The sequence below is a fragment of the Epinephelus lanceolatus genome, chromosome 24 (genome assembly GCF_041903045.1).
Source record: "Epinephelus lanceolatus isolate andai-2023 chromosome 24, ASM4190304v1, whole genome shotgun sequence".
Classification (NCBI taxonomy): domain Eukaryota; kingdom Metazoa; phylum Chordata; class Actinopteri; order Perciformes; family Serranidae; genus Epinephelus; species Epinephelus lanceolatus.
This window is the reverse complement of record NC_135757.1, coordinates 17,412,789-17,437,909: the sequence shown is the minus strand read 5'-3', so window position 1 is coordinate 17,437,909 and position 25,121 is coordinate 17,412,789. Positions and strand designations below refer to the sequence as shown.

The following is a 25,121-nucleotide window of genomic DNA, read 5'->3' as shown; positions in this document are numbered from 1 at the left end:
TCTTATTTTCAGGCTGTTCTCATGCATCATGCATCATGCATCATGCATCATGCATACGTTTCCTGACAAAAAGTCATGCACCAAAATTTGAACATAACCCACTTAATCATGAGCTACTAATACATGTATCTACCAAGTATTTGGGAAAGCTGCGATCACATGACCACTTCGGCGATGGGAGTGAAGAGGGGAGTGGTCATGTGAGGAGGCACGTTGGGGTGGTGGACATAGGACTTTCCCCCAGGAGACCGATGTTTGGAACGGTGTAAACTTCAAGTGAACTTTTAGTCACTTTAAGGTATGTCGTCAAATGTTTCTTTTCCCCAAGTCTAACCTGCCTAACTTTACGTTAAGTTAGGGCTGCACGATAATGACCAAAATGATAATCACTACTATTTTGATCAGTGCTGAGAGCACCATTATTAATCACGATTATTAATTGATTTTAGGGACAATATATTTTTATTGCATTTTTCCATTTTAATAAACAGAACACGGCTTTCACTCCCATGTTGTGCTAAATCCCTGCAAATCTACAAATCAAAATAAAACTTCTCCTTATTCACAGTGCGTCTCCCAGATGCAATTAAATATAGCCTTATAAAAAAAAATGTGCCATTACAGAATGCAACCAGCATTGCTGGTTGGGCAAAGGACAGTGTTTATTTGACACATATCTTTAGCCAGTTGGAACACAACTGCATTTGTTATTGCAGTCTGAGCTGGATGGATACCTTTCCCCAGCTTTATTGTTTTCATTTATTTATTTTTTAACAGCGGTCATGGTGTAGTGATACACTGCAAAGCAACGCTTCTATGCATGTCTGAGTTGATACTGGACAAGGACATGGATTCAGTGCAGTGACGTTAGCAACATCATTCTTCTGGCTCTCATTGTACTGCAGATTGTGATGGTTTAACAAGTTAGTTGTGTAGCTTTGCAGCACAGACACAGTTTTCATGGACTTGTTGCATATGATTTGTTCTCTCCTGAACCCAAAGTACTTCCAAATAACAAATTATGACTTATTACTAACAGATGATTTTTATTTTGCCTGTCGGCAGTCACAACATTCAGGAACATTTTTCCCAGGCTGCCGCTGTAGGACATGCGTACAGTAGCATGACATCTCTTCAAAAGTGGGGTTGACTGCTTAGGAAGTTTAGAAAGTGCTTAATTTAATATGCAGCAGAGTTTTCTATGAGCGGCACATGCATTTCAAACATCAATATCACAGTCAATCATGTTCATTTTATTACAGGAAGCCAAAATCATGATGGTGATGAATATTTGATTATTGTTCAGCCCTATGTTAAGTTTCATTGAATCTGTAGGATATCATAAAAACTCTCTCAGTGACAGCTTTACAGCTCATTATTAGCTGGTAACTAGCTTCTAGTGGTCCAGACCATTCTGCTGAAGAAAGATTGGGGAGGCGAGGCTGTGTCAGTTGCATTTGAACACACTACAGAGACTACATCCGATGGCCAACTCGCACGTACTTTCTGCACCTGCCTGGTCGAAATCCAAAACATTGGAATTGGAATAAAAAGTTAGAATATCATAGATAAAACAGTCTGACCGCTAAATACCAACACAACTTTGAAATAAATTAGCATTTCTCGAAGTCAAAGCAAATCTTGTTGGCTGTACCAAATTAATTGAGTTTTTCAGATTATAAAATACTCATGGGATTTAACTGCTTAAGAAACATGCATGCAAATTGTTACCTTCATTATTTTAAGTTGAACCAGTGGATTACTTTTCAGAGTGCAGAATGGAGCAGCATGCCAACAATGGAAACTTCTGACAATGGAAACAAAAAAATGACCGTGTACCAAACTGAACTGAACTCGAATGCTTGGTATAAGCAACGCTTCATTTCTCACCAAAAAGGGCCAGTGTTGGTGCCAGCAATTGCATCAGGGGGCCATGGCACCCCCTTGGTCTTGCAGCTAAAAAACAACATCTAACACTCGAGTTTGAGGGAATGTAAACACATCTACAAAAGAAAAAGTTTGGATGTTTTTTAACACACTTGCTGGCAAGAGTAAACAAAAATTGTTCTCAAAGTAAGGCTGTTTTTGAGAAGAATTACACCTGATGTTTTAAGAAAGGCCTTGATAATTCTTCCTGTTGTGCTTTAAAGTAGTTTATCTGGAAAATGAGCTACTTCAGCAGCTGTAACCCCGGTTGGGATTCTGTGTCTTGCTCAAAGACATCTCAGCAGGGAAGCTGTGGAGCCCTAAACCGTGGTTCCCCTGCTCGACTCGCCACCCTGCTGCCTGTAAGTAGAGCAGAAAATGAAAGCCCCATTCGGTTGCTCTAATCCTCACTCTAACAGCTTTAATAATAAAATTTAACAGATGGTGTCTTTAATTAAGGCGAGGAAGCTCTCAAGTTCCAGCGTGCTTATTTTGACCCGACTTCTTAAGATCAACATTACAGAAGTTGTACTGGAGGCGAGATTTCTGCACCGCACCACACTTTCATGCTCAAAAGGACTTGCAGATGAAGACCAGCCGCATCAAACGCTCCGCAGCGTTCTCCTAGCCTCCTCCAAAAGTTCGCCTCAAATAGGCTAATGTGTGGATATAACATTTTGCTCCCGTTTTTCCTCTCGCCCTGTGCTGCGCTTAATCCGCTGTTTACCCAAGTGTCGGTTATGTAAACTGGCATGGGCAACATCGTTTGCTATGCAGCGCTCCTCCATTGCTGCTGCATTCCCAGGCTTTCATTTCAATCATAAATAATACAAAACTGTCCAATGGCAGAATATGAGCTTTCTGAAGTCACTGCTATTAATACTAATAAGGCAATGGGGGTGCTTTAAGTAAACACTGTTTATGAACAGAAATCCCTCTCCTTTCTTTTCCTCCTTTTCCCCTCTCTCCTCTGTCTATTAGTTTCCTTGGAGCACTGAGACTCAATTAGTAAGCACATCGAGTTCCACCATAGTAATTTAGTGGGGGCTTCTGCTGCAGAGTAACACTATTTGAGCTATTTCCAGTTATATTCACATATAGCTACTTATTCAAAATCTATATTAGGTCTGCCTGCTTGAATCGCTGTCAGAAAAATTATGCTTCCCATTTTCTATGTAAAGGAAAATTTAATTGATACTCACTCACTCCCTTCCTAATGTTGAACTCGCATAATAGACAGATTATCTTGAACATTAAGCACACTTCCCGACAGGACTTTTGCACATTATCACCCACACCAGACAGCAAAGGGGGGAGGTCACTGTTAATTTGGCAACTGCTGTATAACCATTTGTCATTGTGTTACAAGTCTCCTTTATAGCCGATCTTCCAGTGAAGCCTGCTGTCACCACCAGGAGATGGGCTTCAGCTCCATCCCGGAGGCCTGTAGCAATTATACTTACAGCTGCCCCGTACACCTGTGACATAGCTCGCTGATGACAGCTCATCGCCGACACACCGCTGCTGTTTAATTGCAGCGTGTCACCTTGACGGCTTTTACCCACACATCCTTGCACCAAAGAAACAAGGCGAGTGTTTGAAATGGCTCCACAAGCTTGATGATTCTTTTATATTATGGCCTAAGGTTTGACCACTGTGTTCGGAGCTGCAGTTGTTTTTTATTTTTTCCAAGTATTCTCCTCAGGACTCGAAAACCCTGGAAATAGAATTTAGGCCACAAGTCCGAACTATAATTCTCCATATAAACTGACATTTTCTGTCTTCAAGGGTGTACTTATTTCATGACCAGGAACTACCTTAAAATGAAGAATTATGCCACTTGAATTGTTATTGGAATTAAAAAATACAGCATTTTATCAGCGAGCTGCCTGAGCCTATTCTGATTGCAACATGAGTCATCACACAAGAAACCAAACATATTTCAACACAAAAGAGAAAAAACATGCGTCCTTTTTAAACATGGTAAATGTCCCTGCTCTCATATTTCCATGCATCCGGTGTACCAACCTGTGGTTATAGACCCTGAACATTTATCGGAGTCTGTGAGTCTGCTCTGTGAGTCCTTCACCGGTTTGAGCTTAACATTTCACACAGCAACAAAGATCGTAATAATGTATCTTTAAATGGAAGTATGTATACATCCAGACACATGAACGGAGAATTCTTTTCACTGTGTTACCAATTCGTTCTGTTGCGCCATTATTTCGATGTCTCTGTCGTCTCCTACAGTCGTCTCTTACTTGAGCTACTCAACACTGCCTTCACAGTCTCCTGTGGTACTGCTCTGTTATGTCTGTATCCATAAGCTTTCAGAAAACGTGCGCAAATACCGACACAATAATGCAGAGGACAGACAGAAAGGTGGCACGGTGGTACAGTGGTTAGCATTGTTGCCTACGGAAAACTTGTTACGACTTTAACTTCCTCTTGATTGTCAAGCTTGATCGTTTTCTTGGCGCTCCATTGTCGCCTCACAGCAAGAGGGTTCCTGGTTTGAACCCTGGGGTAGGGGATCCTTTCTGTGCAGAGTTTGCATATTCTCCCTGTGTCAGTGTGGGTTTTCTCCGGGTACTCCGGCTTCCTCCAACAGTCCAAAGACATGCAGGTTAATTGGTGACTAAACTGTCCGTAGGTGTGAATTTGAGCATGAATGGTTGTCTGTCTCTATGTGGCAGCCCTGTGATAGTCTGGTGACCTGTCCAGGGTGTACCCCGCCTCTCCCCAATGTCAGCTGGGATAGGCTCCAGCCCCCCCACGACCCCTAACAGGATAAGCAGTTACGGAAAATGAATGAACAAACAGACAGAGGGCACCATCCATCTCCGTCTCCATCCTTACGTTGAGCATAAATGAGCCCTTACTCTTACTACAACTGCATGTACAGTGCTTAAACATTCATAAGCTGCCATGCCTTGTTACAGCTGCTATGACTGGACAATTGCTAACCAGAGGAGCATTTTGTTTCCTACTATGGTGAAGGCGTGATCCAACTTACACCTTGATTTTAACAGCAGAACATATGAGCCTGCAGGTGGATGCTGGGGTGGAGGTGGGGCTGAAAGAGCGAGCAGCAGTACAAGGCAAAGGTAGAGCTTGGAAGATGTTGCAGCTTAAATAGGCCAGCAAAGTGGGAGGGTGTGTTTTGTATTTGACATATGGACATATGATGTGTGTGTATGAATCAGTGCAGCTCGAGTTGCTTGCCTGAACCAGATCGCAGGCGTCGCTCCATAATAATTTTCTCTAAATGCAGTCCATTTTGACTATAGTATAGGTAGCAACCCAGTCTCCACCACTTATGAATGAAATATGAACTCCAATTATTTGGAAGCAATCAAGATGTGCCACCCACTTTGGTGGATGATAGAGATGCGATGAATGTATGAAACTGGATAAACACAGTCATTTAAACTGTTTGACATAGTAGAAACAGATACAATGCAACAAAGTATGTAAACAGTCAGACAAATAGTGCAAATATGCAGAGGGCAAACTGCGCTGGAATTATGTTACAGGTTGCCTATATTCATGAGGTAGGTAGATATGACTGTATATACAGTGTATACAGCATGTTTGGATTGTGTTTGACAGATATTTACATGTTTATGATGTGTGTTTATACTATACAAATAAACTCAGCACAGAAAGTAAGGAAACAACACCAAACAGGAGTCAAAAAGCTGCTTGGCATTGGCAGAGAGTTGGCAAATTTTTCATGGGAGCAACCCACATGCTCAGCTCTGCTGCTCATCCCACAAATGCATGTTCATTACAAATGTGGCACCATTTCAAAGGGAAAAAACAGGCTTTCCAACGTTATAAGATTTATTGCCAAGAAGCATTGTTACAACAAAGAAATAATCCACCAAACACACATTTCCTTACTTTTTGTGCTTGGTTTATAATTTAGTGGTAAAGTGGATGCTTGGTGTTGACAGGGGGATTGTTCCTGATACTGTATGACAGTGTTCGCATGTCTGCTTGTCATAAAAAAACATGTTAACTATTAAATAATTGCAGTTGATATGTCAGGTATACGTGGTAGAGACTGCTGAGAGTCAGTTAGTTGTTTGGGCTTTTTTGCCCTAGTATCATATCATCCATCAGTTGCATGATATTCATCTTTCTCAGCACTGAATTTTGCAGGAAGCTTTAACAACAAGGCTGCGTGTTCTGAATCATTTATTAATCTACTGCTTTATTGTACTTCTCCTCATCAAGTCACTGCTAATTTGACATCATTACTCTAACATATTATATTGCTCTTTTTAACTTCAGATGGTATATATACATTCTAATAACATGGGAAAATGCCCCTGGTGTCACGTAATGTGCAATTAAGTCCCAAATGTGTCCATTATGTCTCCTCCATAATGTGGTTAAAGATATGAAGCATAAATCACACTTATCTCCCACCGTGAGGCTTTATCTGCCCGATAAACATGCAATTATGTGAGATGTGTTTACTGAGCTCCAGAGCTGAAGCAAGAGGCAGGTTTTCCATCTGAAATCAGAAGCAAAGAAAACAGATGCGATTAAGCCATGATGACTAATTTCCAATAAAATATTGACAGCTCATGGTGGTTTGGGATTTCAATCTCCTCCTCCTCCTCCATTTAAGTCCAGACTGGTCAGAGCCATGATCACTATATCAAATAGAATCTCTATGATTGAAGTCAAGATAAATCTGAATGTTGTGCAGTAGTTTGAGCTGGTTATTAATAGAAAAGTGTACACAGTGTGTCATTTCACAGCTGATAAATATTTCAAATTACTTTTTATGGCTTTAGATAAGAAGCCTTGTAAATCACTGAGACATTAATATTCATCAACAGTCCATTCAAAGTCATGCAGATACAGTGCATGGTCATTCTGTGCTATCAGTCAGAGAAAAATACACACTGCACTGTTCCAAATGCTCACTATGTGCAGTCTAGTTATGTACATATATTGAATTTCCATATATGAAATGTATGTACATATGAAGTCAACATTTATGGAGGAAAGATGAAAAATTTTTTAATAATTTCATATATTATGTCTAGCCCATACACATATGTATTTTTATGCATGTATAATGCATTTGTTACCAAATATGTCACATATATAAAATCTTTAACATTAAGTATGTATGTATATGTGTGTGTGTATATATGTTAATATAAAAGATAGACATGTATGTTAAAATTTTACACCAAAAACGCTTACAAAGTTTTTGTATATCTGTTATTTTCATAAACTTGTAAATTCAAAATATGTCATCAACATTAATGGTCGCATCATAAAATAATAGAAAAAAATCATCATATAAATATTTTTAATATATGTACATATATAATCAATGATTTTATTGTAGACATATATGTTATGTACATACATCCCAAAGCCCATCATTATATGTCATTATATGTTTACATAAAACACATAATTTGGTTTAAAAAATGTATTTCATAAAACATATGTAAGCGTATAGAGTTTTTGTATAGATGCTGTTGTCATTAACTTGTATATATAAATTAACTATTTAGCATTCATATAAATGGTCGCAACATTTAATACAGTATAAAAATGAATCATATTTTAAATGAATGTACATGTACATTAGCATGTATTTACATAAACATAATATATGCTTGTATTGTAGACATATGTTTTGTACATATATACTAAAACATGTTAATATATGTTGATGTTATATATGTAAATATAAAAGACAGACATGTACAGTGGTGGAAAAAAGTTTTCAGACACCCCATGCATTTGTGAAATATTGCATTAAGAGTCACTCTTAGGTCTTCAAGTGCAATTTCTTTTAGTACAGTCACAGCCAAAATACTTAATATATCCTAAAAAGCCATTAAAAACTTAAAATTGATTGGTTCCATAAAAATACATAAGAAATTTTGAGTATTGGGTCATTTTGGTACCAGTGATGAAGGTCGTTCTTTTTATTAAAAGACAGAATTTTTGTTGCCAAGCTTCGTGTCTACATAAAGCCAGCACATTTGAAAGTTCTTCAGACACAAAAATGGCTAAAACAAGGAACCTAACGCAGGAAACACGCCTGAAGATAAAGATTCTCAGCAAGGAAGGGTACAGCTGCCGCCAGATAGCCAGGAAGTGCAGATGCAGTCTTTCAGCAGTTGGATACACTCTGCAGAAATACAGACGAACCAACAGCGTGGAAGACAAACCAAGATCTGGGCGTCCAAGGGTTTCTTCAGCAAGAAATGGCCGCATCCTGATCCGCATGTGCAGGCAAAACCGCCGAATGACATCACAGGAGCTTCAGCAGCAGTGGTCAAACCAAACTGGTGTCCAGTGTTCCACCCGCACTGTACGTGGCCGACTTTTAGATCATGGCTTAAGGTCCTACAAGGCTATCAAGAAGCCCCTGATCAATGAGAGACAGAGGTTAGCCCGGCGTCGTTGGGCCCAGGCACACAAGAACTGGACAGCCAGGACAACAAGATAATGCCCCTTGCCACACATCCAAGGCCAGTAGAACTTTGCTGCAGGAGCACAGTATCCAGGTCTTAGAGTGGCCAGCTCAATCCCCGAACATGAGCCCCATTGAAAATCTGTGGTGGATTATCAAAAGGTCTGTTTCAAAGCATAAACCAAAGAATTTAGAAGAATTAAAAACAGTAATTCAAGAAGAATGGGACAAGATTACCCCTCAACAGTGTGAAAGGCTCGTGGGGAACATGCCAGCCAGGATTAGAGCTCTACTACGTGCCAGTGGCAGGACTACTAAATATTAATTTGATGATGTGATGGTTTATTTATTTTTTGTTCAGTTTTGAACACATTCTCTGTTATTTGTTGACTTTGATACCGACAATGTTGAGAACTGACATATTGAAACTGTCAAGAATTTAGTTTTGTTAGTTTTTCTTGTAAACAATAAACAAAACAATATAATTTGTATTTGTTTGTATCTGTCTAATGCAGCCACACCTTTTGAAACACAAAAAAGATTTTTCCACAAATATTTCATGATAATATTTGAGATTGTGTAAAATTTTAAGGGTGTCCGAAAACTTTTTTCCACCACTGTATGTGTCAAAAAGTAACAAGACAAATGTGTAGACGCATACAGAATTTTTGTATATATGTTGTTTTCATAAACAGAAATTGAATATACAGTACAGGCCAAAAGTTTGGACACACCTTCTCATTCAATGCGTTTTCTTTATTTTCATGACTATTTACATTGTAGATTCTCACTGAAGGCATCAAAACTATGAATGAACACGTGGAGTTATGTACTTAACAAAAAAAGGTGAAATAACTGAAAACATGTTTTATATTCTAGTTTCTTCAAAATAGCCACCCTTTGCTCTGATTACTGCTTTGCACACTCTTGGCATTCTCTCGATGAGCTTCAAGAGGTAGTCACCTGAAATGGTTTTCCAACAGTCTTGAAGGAGTTCCCAGAGGTGTTTAGCACTTGTTGGCCCCTTTGCCTTCACTCTGCGGTCCAGCTCACCCCAAACCATCTCGATTGGGTTCAGGTCCGGTGACTGTGGAGGCCAGGTCATCTGCCGCAGCACTCCATCACTCTCCTTCTTGGTCAAATAGCCCTTACACAGCCTGGAGGTGTGTTTGGGGTCATTGTCCTGTTGAAAAATAAATGATCGTCCAACTAAACGCAAACCGGATGGGATGGCATGTCGCTGCAGGATGCTGTGGTAGCCATGCTGGTTCAGTGTGCCTTCAATTTTGAATAAATCCCCAACAGTGTCACCAGCAAAACACCCCCACACCATCACACCTCCTCCTCCATGCTTCACAGTGGGAACCAGGCATGTGGAATCCATCCGTTCACCTTTTCTGCGTCTCACAAAGACACGGCGGTTGGAACCAAAGATCTCAAATTTGGACTCATCAGACCAAAGCACAGATTTCCACTGGTCTAATGTCCATTCCTTGTGTTTCTTGGCCCAAACAAATCTCTTCTGCTTGTTGCCTCTCCTTAGCAGTGGTTTCCTAGCAGCTATTTGACCATGAAGGCCTGATTGGCGCAGTCTCCTCTTAACAGTTGTTCTAGAGATAGGTCTGCTGCTAGAACTCTGTGTGGCATTCATCTGGTCTCTGATCTGAGCTGCTGTTAACTTGCCATTTCTGAGGCTGGTGACTCGGATGAACTTATCCTCAGAAGCAGAGGTGACTCTTGGTCTTCCTTTCCTGGGTCGGTCCTCATGTGTGCCAGTTTCGTTGTAGCGCTTGATGGTTTTTGCGACTCCACTTGGGGACACATTTAAAGTTTTTGCAATTTTCCAGACTGACTGACCTTCATTTCTTAAAGTAATGATGGCCACTCGTTTTTCTTTAGTTAGCTGATTGGTTCTTGCCATAATATGAATTTTAACAGTTGTCCAATAGGGCTGTCGGCTGTGTATTAACCTGACTTCTGCACAACACAACTGATGGTCCCAACCCCATTGATAAAGCAAGAAATTCCACTAATTAACCCTGATAAGGCACACCTGTGAAGTGGAAACCATTTCAGGTGACTACCTCTTGAAGCTCATCAAGAGAATGCCAAGAGTGTGCAAAGCAGTAATCAGAGCAAAGGGTGGCTATTTTGAAGAAACTAGAATATAAAACATGTTTTCAGTTATTTCACCTTTTTTTGTTAAGTACATAACTCCACGTGTTCATTCATAGTTTTGATGCCTTCAGTGAGAATCTACAATGTAAATAGTCATGAAAATAAAGAAAACGCATTGAATGAGAAGGTGTGTCCAAACTTTTGGCCTGTACTGTATATTGCTAACATAAATGGTTGACAAATGTGATACATTGTAAAATGTCATCATAGATAGATAGATAGATAGATAGTACTGACATGTAGATATATAAAGATATATACAAAAGCTCATAAATGTATGTTGATATTATATATGTATATGTACATATATATGTATATATGTATAATATAAAAGATAGACGTGTCAAAAATTAATAAAAACACACAAAAACACATACAGAGGTTTTGTATATATGTTGTTTTTGATCACTTGTATATACTTGTATATAGATTAAATATCGTCAACATACATGGTATAAACATCTGAAAATTCATCATATAGATATTTCAATACATGTACATATACAAATATTACTACAGATATTTCATTTATGTCAGAAATGTATATGTTCATATATCCGGCGATTTATGTATGTGATAATAACGTATCACCTCATAGGTAACATATGTGGCAATATCACTCTGCATATAGGGGCATGTAGTTTATCAGAAATTAATGAGAAATGTTTTTAATAATTTGTATATATATGTTTATGTAAATTAAATATATAATGTTAACATATATGGTAGCAACTCACAATACAATGTACAAATTCATAATTTAATTATCTTTAATATATGTACATACATAATGTAAGCTTATATTGTAGACATAAATATGTAATGTACATGTATAAACATGCCAAAGCCCATCTGTTTAAGATTATGTCTTTTTGTAAATATAAAAGATAGACGTGTTTAAAAAATTAATAGAAAAACATATGTAAGTATACAATTTTTACATAAACTTACATATATAAATTTAATATATATTGTTAACATATATTGTATAAACATGAAAATTCATCATATATTTTTAACATATGTACATATATACAAATATTACTAGAGGTATTTCATTTATGTTAGAAATGTATATGTTCATATATACAGAATGTGTGTATGTGATAATAATCTGTCACCTTGGCAACATTACCCTTGATATAGTGGCATATTTGTCATATATTACATTTCCATCTTGTGAAACTTCTAAAAGCTTTTTATTAACTTATTTGCAATCTAAGATATAAACATTCAAATCATTAAAATCATTAATTTCTAACCCTTTTAGATGTGAATGGAAGATGGTCATTTGTAATTAGAGTACACATTTCCTGAATGCTGTTGTAGATGTTGGATCAGCGTTTTTCCACTCTGTTGAGTCAAATCTAGTGGGATGCACTATCTCCATGCCTGAGGCTCATACAAAAGTCTGGGGGAAAAGACAGACCCAAAGAGACCTATCTGCAGCCAGCCAATGAAGACACTCAGTCCAGTCTGTAGCTGAGGATTACCATGGAGAAGAGGAGGAGGAGGGGGTGGAGGAGGAGGAGGAGGAGGAAAATGAGACGAGAAGACAACTTCCCGTGAGGCAACTTTTCCACACAGCATAGTAATCAGGGCAGAGAAGGCGGCTGAGGAGGCAGCAGAGTAAGGAGAAGAGAGAGAATAGGCCAAATGGAGGTAAAGGTTGGGCACAACAGCCCAAGGCCGCCTGTCGAGGGCAGAGAGATGCACAGAATCATCTGAGAAGGAGACACGAGGAGCAGGCGAGACAGAGAGTGGTTGGCAGCTGAAGCTGTCGAATAAATAACTCTTAACAGCATTGCTGGATGCTTGAGTTTATAAAATGGTTGTTAAAAAATTTGCAGAACATATAAATGTGCTTCATTGTAAAACAAAATATGTGTCTACACTTCTGTGAAAGATTACATAAGCAGGCGTTTGGCAGTAGTCTTATGCTGAGTCACGCCACAAGCTGTTTACTCAGAAGATCCATGAGGCTAACATGACATGAATGCACAAATATGTACCCTGGTCTTGTTACTGCGCGCCGTATGGTTGGAATACAGTCTGCAAACGATTGCACGGCTACAGTAGTCAGAAACATGTATGTGCACATGCATTTTACAATATATTTTGAAACTTGTTTGTTACTGGGCAACTGAGGCAACTACGCTCTTGGTTGAATTGGAGGTGGCTTATGGGATGCATTGGTTCATATAAGACTTTGCCCATGCAGCCATATGGAATATAAAGTTCATAAAGTCACCCAAGAGGTACGCATTTAGTTCTTCATCTCACTTTATATTAAAGAGAATCTATTATGCTCCTCATTTTCTGTCATAATGCAGTGGCGTAAGGTAGTAACGACGCTCTTATGTGGTTACAGGGTGCAATCACACACCACTGGCAACTGTTTATAAAAAGAATTTAATTTAGGGAGCTTTGCTACTTTTCCTCTTGTTCATTTCTCTCTTGTCCTTTCTTACTGCCACCTTTTTTTAATTAAAAGGCATGACTGCTCACTGGACTTGCAGATGAATGAATGAATGACTTCTGACTTCTATTAACTAAATTCTTTGCACCAATTTCTTACACATATATATATACATATATATAGTTACATACAACAATTAATCCATTTTTACAACCCAATTTTCTAATTATATTACATTCCTAAATTATTTACAATACACCCGGTAATACTAAATACGTAAATACAAATTTCCCTAAAACAGCTTTTCCTCTTCCAAGTACCTGTCAAGGATTTGTTTTTGTACAGTTTTTTTTTAAATGGTTTACATTTGTACTTTCTTTAATCTCATCTGCCAACCCGTGTGACCAGATGTGCTCAGCTTTTCAGTCCTGACAGATTTTGCGCCTGAACTAGCTACTGTATCGTATCGTCTTGTCACATGATCAAATAGAGCCTATGCGTTAGGCAGCGTCAACATACATGTTACCCAACATTCCTATCATTGCATAACTGTATTTGAGAAAAATATCAAAGACAATAAGAAATGATTCATTTAATTGAAAAGAAAAGAAAAGAAGAGGAGAAAAAATCATGGCAGAGATGGGTTTGCATTTTTGAGGGCATGTAGCCTACAGCAAATGGCACCATTTTATTTTAATGTGAGTTTATCTATTTATAAACACAGGTGTAGTTCCAAGGTGGCAATCTGAATAATTCACAGTGCAATGCAACCATACTACCTGCACTGTCTATATTTACACCTCTGATAAAATGTTACATTGTTAGTGTTACATTGGTGATTTTTCATGTTGAAAAGTGCTGCAATATATGGCTGCGAGTTCACTGCTACATGTAGCTACATGCTAACGTCACTGAAACTATTGATCATGGTTACTGCTGTTAATTTCTCCCCAATTTCAGATCATAGTCCCGCTGGAACATGTCTGGCTGTGAAGATTTTGTGTTGCTATACTCAGTTACAGTCATTCCCTGGCTGCAGGTGCACTGCTACATGTAGCAACATGCTAACATCGGGGACACATGTAATCTTGGTTGCTGATGTTAACGTCTCCCCAATTTCAAATCATATTCCTGCTGGAACATGTCCTGGTTTGACGATTTCAGTTTAGAAGCTCTTATTGATTATTTTTACAGAGAAGGTGCCGCCATACTCCATTACAGTGACACACAGTGATTACATTAAAATACACTGCTACATGTAGCTACATGCTGAATCAGGAAAACATGTTATCGTAAGTTAAATTCATGCTTCATTTTCAAATTGGCAAATCATGTTATCCAAGCTTGAGAATAAAATGTCTGAGATTATTATATAAATTTAAATTTTGATTATGTCCTATTATAAGCTCATTTCTAATGAAAATTACATTGGAATGATCTTATTCATGGTTATTTACAGAAGCTAATTTATGCATGTGTTTTTCTAGAGACCCTCTTGAAAACGCAAATAAATAAATAAATAAATATAAAAAATTTAATTTTATAAAATGATTTCATTTTAGCAGTGGCAGCCCTGGACTTCCATACTCAGAACATCTCTAACTGATTTTTCTTGATTCCAACTCACACACTGCAAACAACACTTACAGGTAAACGGGCATCTCTCTACCTACACACACACCTACCTACAAGTGTAAGTGTAAATACACACTTTACACACATACCCTTACACAAACACACAGTTAAGCAGTTACAACTGTTCTTTTTTGTAGTGTACTGAGGATTTTCAGTGAAAGGTATCTGACTTTTCTCTCTTCATTCCTGCAGTGACCCCTGGCAACACATACACACACATAAACACGCACACCTACACACACACACACGCAATTACACACATACACAAACACACAGACCAGCCTGAGGACAGAGATGGAGAGCTCTAATTTCCACAGGGCCCGCAAAGTCTTTCCATCCCTCTAAACTCAATCTCCTCTCTTTCACTCTCACAGAGCTACACACACTTGCAGAATTATCACATATACAGTGCACACACACACATGCATGTACAAATATGCAAACGTGCACTTATGAGAGCATAAAAATATGAGAAATGTTTTTTACTTTTATAGATTTTAAATTGTATTAATGCACAAATCTGTATTTTACATCTGTCTTTGGTTTCCGTTTTACTTGCAACATTTAACCCCCCCCCCCACGACCACCACCATCGCCACCATACGCAGGTCATCAAATCACACCCACACCTTGTGACTCTGTCATACGTGCACAGTCGATTACGTTTCAAAGCTCCCAGACAGAGAGGAGAGCAGATTTATGCCGGGTAAATCACATAATACTCTTTTCTCATGCTCTACTGGGCTCCGGTGGAGGCTGGAACAAGGGCCTGCAGGTGCCTAAGAAGCTCCATCTATTTGTGCATCCATTTGTGCAGGTCTCAACAGTGAAGGATTGACATTGCAATAGATGGAGAAAATGATATTTTGATGTGTAAGTGCACAGATTCATGACCAGGCAAAACTGCTCTGTAACCAGATAGTCCCAGGTTTGATTCTTGCAGACGCACATCCATCAGCTGCTTCCCGTCCTGCTGTTTTTTTAGTGAAGGCACCGAACCCCTACCTGCTCACTCCATCATACGTCGCTGTGCATAATAGCATCAGCTAAATCCCTATCATGTAAAGAGGCCTGGAGACATCCAGATGGTCGGTGGCAGCTCTATAATTTGTCAAAGAAAATGATGCTGAACAGTGTAAGAAATTAAGCAAATACAAGCAGAAAGCATTCCTTTTCTTTACTTCATGTGCAATGCTGTTAAAAGATGAGGCTGGCAATGGTTTTATTTGATATATAAGTTGTTTTTACATTTTGCTTTTCGTACAAATCAAACAAACAAGATCTAATATGCTAGTAGTGAGCTTTAACGGTGCTAATATGCAGCTGTTTTTGGCTTTGAATAAAGCAAGGCTAGCTGTTCCCATCACCTCGGGAATTGGGGGTGCTTGTAAAAATGTATTCACTCAAAACAATAAATTAATGGCATTTCGTTTAGATTCATTGGAAACACTAATGGCGATAACAATTACCCATTAACCCCTGAGGTCATCAATGTCATATACAGCATCAGAGCACTCTTTATACTATTTTTAGAAAAGCTCCGGAATGCTGTGGTCTAGAAACATACTTTAAATGGCCTCCGCTTCGTCACTGTAACAACTCTCCAATGAGTGCTTTGGTGCGATCGTACCCCATTGAGAGGCTTTGTAATCCACCATGACACAGCAGTGGGTTTTTTTTGAGACTTTATGAAACTGATAAATCCAACAATAAATGTCTTCTGTGATGTTTTATCCATTTATCTGTGTTGAAAGGAGTTGTGTTGAGTCTAGTGAGGGCAAGAATCCATTCCATCATATATTGGGTTGGGTTTGCTAGGGGCGCCGTCATCCATAGGAGGCGCCACAAATGAGGGAAGAAAACAAACCCAAAATGTTTATCTTTTAGTATTGTTTACTAATTCAATGACTACTATTATTTTTGAAATATTACATAAGGCCACAACAACATAACTGCATAGCAAAGCCTACTAAATAATAGAGAGACCTTTGTTTCTTGGGTCCTGCCGCCCCCCTCCCAGGAGCTTGTTACACTACCTGCTCTCTGGGGGAGAAGGTCAACCGTTCTCATGATGTGTTCAATGGAATTTTGTAAAATGTAGCTTTTAGTGTCACACTGTATATAGTAAAAAGGCTTTTAACTTATTTCTTTAAAGGTGTTATTCATGTGAAAGAAAGTAGTGATAAAGGTTGTTTCATGCATGTGTATTATTGACTTTGTGCTCTTTTAAAGGAAGTGTAATGAAGGACTGAATGATTTTAAAGCATTAACAACAATAACAAAACAATATAAAAATGTAAAAACATCAGCATTTGGTGAAATTATTTTAAAAATTGGTATCAGTATCAGCCCAGAATTTCAAAATCGGTGCATCCCTAGTTCAATTAGAAAGTTACTTTGTACATTTTATAATTATTTTACAATGTTGTTTTTATTGTTTATTCTTCTGAAAAGGTTAATTTATAATTCTTTTGTATTGATTATTAATTTATATGATTATTCTAACACATTAAGCACAGGTGCTAACAGATACTACACAGTTATTATTTGGGCTAGGTTCAGAAGACTAGGCTGGACTCTAGGAGTGGAGAGTGAGACACTGAACACAGTTTAAGTTTAGCGACACCATATAATTGTGAACCATAAACACATTAAATATTAACAGCAATGAATAGAATAAGAATACGAATGGCCATTCATAGGAAAACACAATATATACAGTTCATTTTATCATTCGACATTAAATGACTTTGCAGCGCACAGATGATCCATAATTGCCCAGAAAGGGAGTTCAAGCTTCGCCTGTAATGGCAAGGCACAACCACAGTACAACGGCCCAACTGTGGAGTGTGAAGGGGGAAAAGGTCCGTACTGGGAGGTGAATGTGTGTGGTGGATGTATGGGCCGTTAGTGAGTTGCAAGAGGGCAAAAGTTAGGAAGAGGAGCGGCTGCACAAAAGAGCCTCCTACCAGCCCGACTAGAGCAGTGGAGGTTCAGTTGATTCCTTCCCGGCACAGTCTTCAGGCTTTGTGCCCAGACTAGACTCTTAGCTCGCCATCAACCTGGCCTGTATGGAAAACAGGTCCAATTAAATATCCAGTGTGCAAAAATACTACAGCCAAATAACACAGACTGCATTAAATAAATAGCAGTATCTCAATTTCAATAATTCCAATATTGTACAATATAATCAAATCATGATATATAAATCAATGTGAATAAATAACATAATGATTGTTATATTAAAATATTCATCACAGTAATTTCAGTATCACCAAGACTAGCTTTAAAGTGCTTAACGTTTCATGTGGCAGGACACATTCAGAGAACTAGACATATAAGACACTATTACCCGCACCAAACAATCAACAGGTAGCAGCTAGGCTAAGCTAAGCTAACGTCATTTAAATGAATAGCGTTAGCTCGACTCACCAATTCCGTGATTCAATCGGCATACGGCTCCGATTCAGACGCTCAGCGGCTCCGGTAGCTGGCTCCTATGTTTCGACAGTCAATGCATTTAGTTTCAGAATGTTCTGATGTTATATTAAAAGGGCGATGATACAACGTACCTGCAGCAAACATTTCCCCAGCGTGCTCCTCTTGCTACTACTGGCAGCAGCCACAACTGAATTACGTTACCTGCCGCTCTGTGACATGACGGCGTAACGGCGTGACGTGATGACGCACGGCATCACGTAATATTTTATGTTTTGAGAGAAAAGGGGATAAATTAATAAGGGTTTTTTCCCCCGGGTTACATACATGTTACTGAAAGCAAATTAGGATTTATTTTTATCTTTTTTATTGTTAACAAGGTTATTTATGTGCAATTTGGTAATAAACGTGCAGTACTGCGACTGTTGAGCTGCAGCAAATGGGGGGTGGAGACCTGCCTAGGGCTAGGACTGACACTGTTTACTGTGCCGTGGTGTTAGTTAGTTGTGTCAGATAAGGCACATTTTGCAGATTGCAGATTGTTGTGCCCTTAAACAAGGGGAATAGTGATGGGAGATGAATGAGTGTGACACACATGCAGCTCTTGCCTTCACTCGTCTGTAATGAGTTTTAAATTTCAACATGGCAAATACAATGTACACATATTAGGCATAATCACACCCAGCTTCAGGACCACAGTAACCATGTCTAGCGTACATTTTTATCATATTCTAAATTATCTAAATTATATTTTTAACACAAACTATTACATTGCCATGAGATTATGATACATGTTTTTAACCTCTTAACTTATCTTGCTGCTAACATAAATCCAACTTGGACAAGTGAAAGAGTAAGCACATAAACTACACAGTACAAACATGAGTTCATGAAATTATAAACAGTCTAACTTTCTGACGTAGCCACGAGGTACCTAGCCGCTTAGCTTAAACATCGTTTGCATTAGCCATACACAACAACTTCTAAAACACTTAATGAAACTATTTCTACTTGCGTATGAAACCACAGTCACACAGAGGAAACTCTTATCGTCACATTAACAAGTTTACAGTGCTTTGTGTACGATATTTACCTTAAACAAGGGGAATAGTGATGGGAGATGAATGAGTGTGACACACATGCAGCTCTCGCCTTCACTTGTCTGTAATGAGTGAGGAAGAGATGCGCGCTCCCCCTACTGGATCCCCAAGACATTACTAATAGAGCAGCGAACAATTAACCCACACAGATGTGGCTCTACATCACCTGTCTGTACTCCTCTTTGAAACACAATATTATTAGTAATCAATATTAACACATTCACAATCAAACATGAAACTAAAACTAAATACTGTCAGAATGACGTGCAAACAATTATGAGGCATGGATCAATATAAATGAACAATGCCCAAATGAGCAACTAGTCATGTCTGCCATATCACTTGTCACAAGATCACACATCTGTACCTTATAATCTGCATCAAAAATGGACAGATGGAGGGCACCTACCCTGGCTGTGATTAAGGGTGAATAGTACGTTTAACACAGGGAAACAGAGATCTGAGTGGGTGCATGAGACCCTCAAATAAAGAGAAATCACAGGGACTAACATTACCGCTTGTCCAGGAGCTTCGCCTGGATGATGGTCGGTTCAAGGCTTATTTTAGGATGAGTCTGAGACAGTTTGACAATCTGCTGTCAATCATTGTGCCTAATTATGGTTGGAAGATGGTAGAGAGTAGTCAGGCGTGACAATTTGTTCAGACATGCCTTGCATCTTCCCTGGGGCGACATTTAAAGTTAGCAAATCTCAGCTTCACACAAACACGATACAGTATGCTACTGCTTGTTGTCATTGCCACTACGAGGCCTGCCTCCCAATTCATTTAGTTGGACAATGGGAAAAAATTGTCACTGGCACTGGGCGGTTTTTCTGCTCTGAGCTGAAGTGTTTTCAAGGTGTTTGGGGCGGTCCTGCAAAAATGCATAGAGCAGAAATATTCAAGGCGCTCATCAACGCCTAAAGATGTTGGAGTGGTACCAACCTACCTTGCATTTGGTGACATAGTCCTACATTGATATGACCGTGTTAGTCCACTCAGCTTGTCAAACTGGCAAAAGGGCACTCCTGAGCATGTCCAGTGATGTCTGCCAAAGAGAGATCAATAATTATTGCATCATCAGAACATCAGAAAAAAGTCTTGCATTTTGCATTATTACAAGAGGTTTGTTGCCTTACTTCTGAAACAGAACCTGTGCCAGACTGTTATCCATTTCTCTTGTATCAGGTCAAGTTTTCTGAAGTGGACTTCATCTCTATTTGGCTGAGGCCTCTAAGTGAATTTTACACAACATTAAACAAGCAGCGAATCCCTTTAAAGAAGTGCAAGAAACACCTCAGATGTTCCTGACACAGAAACACAAAGGAAAAAGCCCTCTCTGCCGTCTCGCCCTTCGACTCCGAACACTTTGATGCGGCCGAACGGAGCAGAGGGGGCATCTATCCGCCGCCTACCTGCATCCGCTTTCATCCAGGAGTGATGTTCACCTGCGGAGGGAGTCCTGCCAGTGTGAGGAAAGGCACTGTAAGCAAAACTTACTTTCAAGTGCTGAAAAGATGTGTTTTAATTAATGTAACCACTGAGGGCAAAGACAGAGCTCCCACTGTGATGAATCAAGATGACTGTGTGCGTGTTTTTTTTTTCTATATGTGGATATAGTGCATAAAAGAGGCCTGTTCTCCCACATATATGTGTGCACGCGTTCGAGGCTTTGTAAACGTGTCAGTGTGTTTGTCCTACCAGCTCCTGCAGTGACTGAGTGTCTCTAATTGAGTGTGCTGCTCACTCAGACAGGAGGTCTCAGGCAGTGTTGACATTCAGGCAGTGGAAGGCCACCATTGGGGATGACAGCTGATCATTCTTCCAGCCAGCACCCTAATTACGCTGAGATGGAAAGAGCGAAGGAGAGAGGCATAAACAGCGACAGAGAGAGAGAGAGAGAGAGACTTTTTAAACAACAAACAGGTTCCGGTTGCTTCCAATCAAGCCTTCCGTCCTGCTGTTCGTCCATTCATAATGCGTGGCACCCTCCCGGTGGGTAGAAAAGCAGCCAGCACCCCACTGCCTTCCTGCTCTCTGACTGAGCTCCTGTGACCACACCGCCTCCCCCAACTCTCCAGCATCTCTCACAGCACTTTCCCAATTATACCAAAGTCGTGAGCTCCTGTGTGTGTGATTTCATTGTTGCCTGAAAGCACAGAGGAACATCAGACTCTCTCCGTCTTCCTCTCTCTCTGGGACACACGGAGACGCGCCGACGTGCGCACACACCCTTTGATGTATGGAGTCAATCAGACTTCATTGGACAGTGTTGTGATAGCCTCAGGATATTAGCAAGCTTGCTCTCTGCGCACCCAGATGATAAACTCCTTTATGTGTCCACAGGCTTTTGTGGAGCAATAACAGCATCTCTGGCCTTTCTCACCCTCCGCCATCCATTTCAGTATACCTCAAAATGTGAGGCATGTAGCAGCTCAGAGCGGCATCGAAGGCTTCCCAGGAATGGTGATGAACAAGCTGCACAGGATCAGGTGAGCAACCACGTATTTAAGAATAACTAACCCGACCACACCTTTTCCTAACCCCATCAAACCTCCATATTCTTTCAGGAGGGACTAAATTCATGCTCCAGGTGCTCTCAGGGGGAAGAAATGCTGCACCGCAGCAACTAATGACGTGCAACCTCCTGCAGTGCTGCGGGTGGGTCCTTTCTCTTAATGCTATTATGCTGATGTTTAAGTCACGTGTAAATGTGGGAAAAAATCAATAACACGGCCACATTTTCCCGCTGCTGAGCTGCTCTCACAGCGTATGAAAATGCTGATTTTTTTCCCTGCTATCAAAGGTCACCTTTTTAGTGAGTATTTCCAAGATGTCCTTGTTTGTAAAGCACACTGGCAAACAAGGCAGAACCTAGGACCTTACTGGTTATAGGAGGCTCCAGGTTATGGGTCGATTCGTCAGTGTAGGTCTAGATCAGGGATACTCAACTTGCTTTGCCCGGGGCCACTTTTGCAAAATGACAGGAGGCTGGGGGTCAGTTCGTAAACAGACATTAATAATTAATATATATAATTAGCCCAGACCCCTGTGCGGGGTGCAGGGGATCCTCCACTGGCACTTTTTTTTTAAATAAGCTCTTTTTTAATGCTTTTTAATGCACCTTTTTTTACATGTAAAGTACAAAAAGAAATTCCTAGTGTGAATCAATTTGTATTTATTGTGAATTAGAAAACTGTCAGTAAGCCGCCTGCACCTTATCACAGACAGTAAGCTCTAAACTAGGTCAGTGATGCCAATTTAAGCAGTTTTCTCTTATAAACTCCGACAACAACTACAGAATCAGGTCCTGAGTTTATTTTTCACACATGCAGCACATATCAGGAGTTTGTCCGAGTCAGACATGTTCTCACCTACTGGAAGGGGTGGTGCCGGGGTAGAGCATGCAGGAAGCAGGACATGACGTGGATTACACTGCAGCCTTGATGCCGGTTCATGATTTGGTTTTAAACATCCAAGTCTATTGCAGTGTTTTGAATTGGTCTAGTGATTTCAGCTTGGCCTTTAGCAACACAAGTTCCTAAATCTATCCAGTTAGAGACTTTTGTTGCCATCGTTGTGTAAATGACCCTTCCTCTTCACCCTCGGATGTTTGTGATTTAGGCATTTGTGTTCTTACATACAGCTCCTCTGGGTAATGTCTAGAAAATGTAATGTTTGCAGTGCATGTATGGAATGCCCAGCAAAATTATCTGAACAACATAATTATGAATACTCATCAAGTCTGATCCATAGACTGTTCATAAAGATGGACAACACCTCACTTCATCCCACTGTTCAAAGATGATGTCCTAAATATGGGAGCTGCCATCTTGGGCTGGTGACGTCATTTAGAGCCAAGGTTTGCACAGTAGCGTTTGAGAAGTGGTATAGAGCTCTTGCCCATTGTAAGCAGCACCATTGATCACAAGCACATCGGTTGGCACACACAGCTGTCGATCTGAAATCAAACCTCCTTTTTATAGCATAAAATAACTAATTAAAACCAAACTTACCAAAAAAGAAAACCCAAATACTTGAACACTTGTAAGTGTGAAAAGAGCTACCTAAAATAAAAACTGTCTTTGGGAAAAACTGTCCCATCTGCTAACATAGGGGTGGTGGGGTTATGATCTGTACTGCAGCCAGCCACCAGGGAGCATCATATTGCCAGTCTTTATATACAGTCATATTCATCAGTAAACTTCATATTAAACATGGATATTCTAACCTTCCGCCCCAGTGTTCACCATACACCAAAAACAACACAAAAAACAAGAACAGATTACTCAGAATAAAACAGACAAAACAACACAAATCAAAAACAACCTACATATCTGCTACTCGGTCTCACTCTGCCAGTTCCCGTCTATGATCAACTATCTCAACATACTCATCATCCGTCTGAAGACAAACACCACCACCTGTTTCAACAGGTCGCAATTAAAAGATAAAATTCGATCCAATGTAAAGGCTCATCAGATGCTCAACGCTACACAGCAATTTCCTTTACTTTTAGAGAAGACTTTGCGATTGTGTAGTGATGTAACAGTAACAATACTTACCTCTTCATTTGATCGTAGGCACATGTGCATATTAATGAATGTGAATCAATCATAAATTGACAGTGCACACGTGTCAGCAATTAGCATACATGCCTGCACATAAATAGCCAGTGACCATATAAGGAGTGATAATTACTATGGATAGGTGCATTCTGTCGACGGCGAACATGGAGCAAACAAAGTTGTTGTTTTTTTTTATTAGTTAAGTATAAGTTTTATTGTTCGTGGTGTGACAGGGACAGGTAAATCGAAGGCCTGGGAGGAGGTAACAGATGACGTTAGCTCCGTGTCCTCTCTTGTAAGAACCATCCAAGAAGTTAAACGTAAATGGTTGGATATGACACTCGAAGCAACAAAAAGCACAAGTACACAAACAAAAACAAACCACAACAGCTACAGGAAGCTCTTCCCAGTCATAGTCCTCCCAGTTTTGTTGTAGATGAGTGCATTGCTTGCATCATCGGAGAGACCAGACAACGACATAACTCCACTTGAGCAGTAGATAGCAAACTCAGAAGGTTAGGTGATGTACTTGTTATATCAAGTGCTACGCCTCGTTTCCACTTATGTATGTGTAGGGAGACGAGAGATCCAGATGTCCATTCATTCAAGAACATTTCTCTGTTAAAACTACAAGTATTTCACTTGAATAAGCTTTTCAGTACAGAACTACTTGTAACAGATGTTTTCCAGTGTGGTCGTGCTGCTTTTATTCAACTTAAGAATCTGAATATTAATAAAAATGGGGATGACATGGACCCCTGGAGATGCTGTTTAAAAAGCTTTTGGTCCAGCATTGTTAGTATTTTGTCTAAAAAGTAGGACACACCAACACAAACTTTGTTCAATTACTCATCAAATAAAAAGTTTGCTTTGCTTGATCTTTTCTAGATCGCACATCTGTTGCACATGCGAGCGTGCTCAAATACACCGACACACACAAACGCTAAAGATGTACAGCACAACACACACACACGTTGTGCACGTCTGCAGGACTCCACTTGAGATTCATAAGCATTTAATGAGTGTCCCGTGGGTGGCAGCGTGTCTGACCTTGCTCACGCCCCTCACATATTGTCATACACCACACAGGAAGCTGCTGACTGTAGCATGACAAGGAGGTGACAACTCTATTTAGAGTGTGTGTGTGCCAAATCGCACGTCTCTATTTGGGAAATTTAAACATGTGAGCACAATAAACACACACACATTTTGAGTATGTACACATATGTCTGTGATGGAGTGGGTATTTGAAATGTCAGTGGAAGTGTGCATGCATGGCTCTCTGTGTCTATATGTGTGTTTATCTGTGCATGTGTGAGCATGTGGGTGTTCAGCATGGTTGTCAAGTGCTTGAGCGGGCCAATCTCTCATCTGCCATCCGCTCAGATCAACTGACA

The 25,121-nt window shown here is 39.7% G+C and overlaps 1 protein-coding gene across 1 annotated transcript in view; it reads left to right on the top strand.

Annotated features, from left to right (window-relative positions):
• The window catches only part of LOC117249751 (receptor tyrosine-protein kinase erbB-4), a 442,892-nt gene extending 421,076 nt beyond the window's left edge, over positions 1–21,816 (top strand). The window contains exons 27-28 of the mRNA XM_078165992.1: positions 21,503–21,648; positions 21,727–21,816. Of these exons, the coding sequence (XP_078022118.1) occupies positions 21,503–21,648; positions 21,727–21,789 (209 nt within the window). The 3' untranslated portion in view covers positions 21,790–21,816. The remainder of the gene's footprint in view (positions 1–21,502; positions 21,649–21,726) is intronic.
• The last annotated feature ends 3,305 nt before the right edge of the window (positions 21,817–25,121 follow it).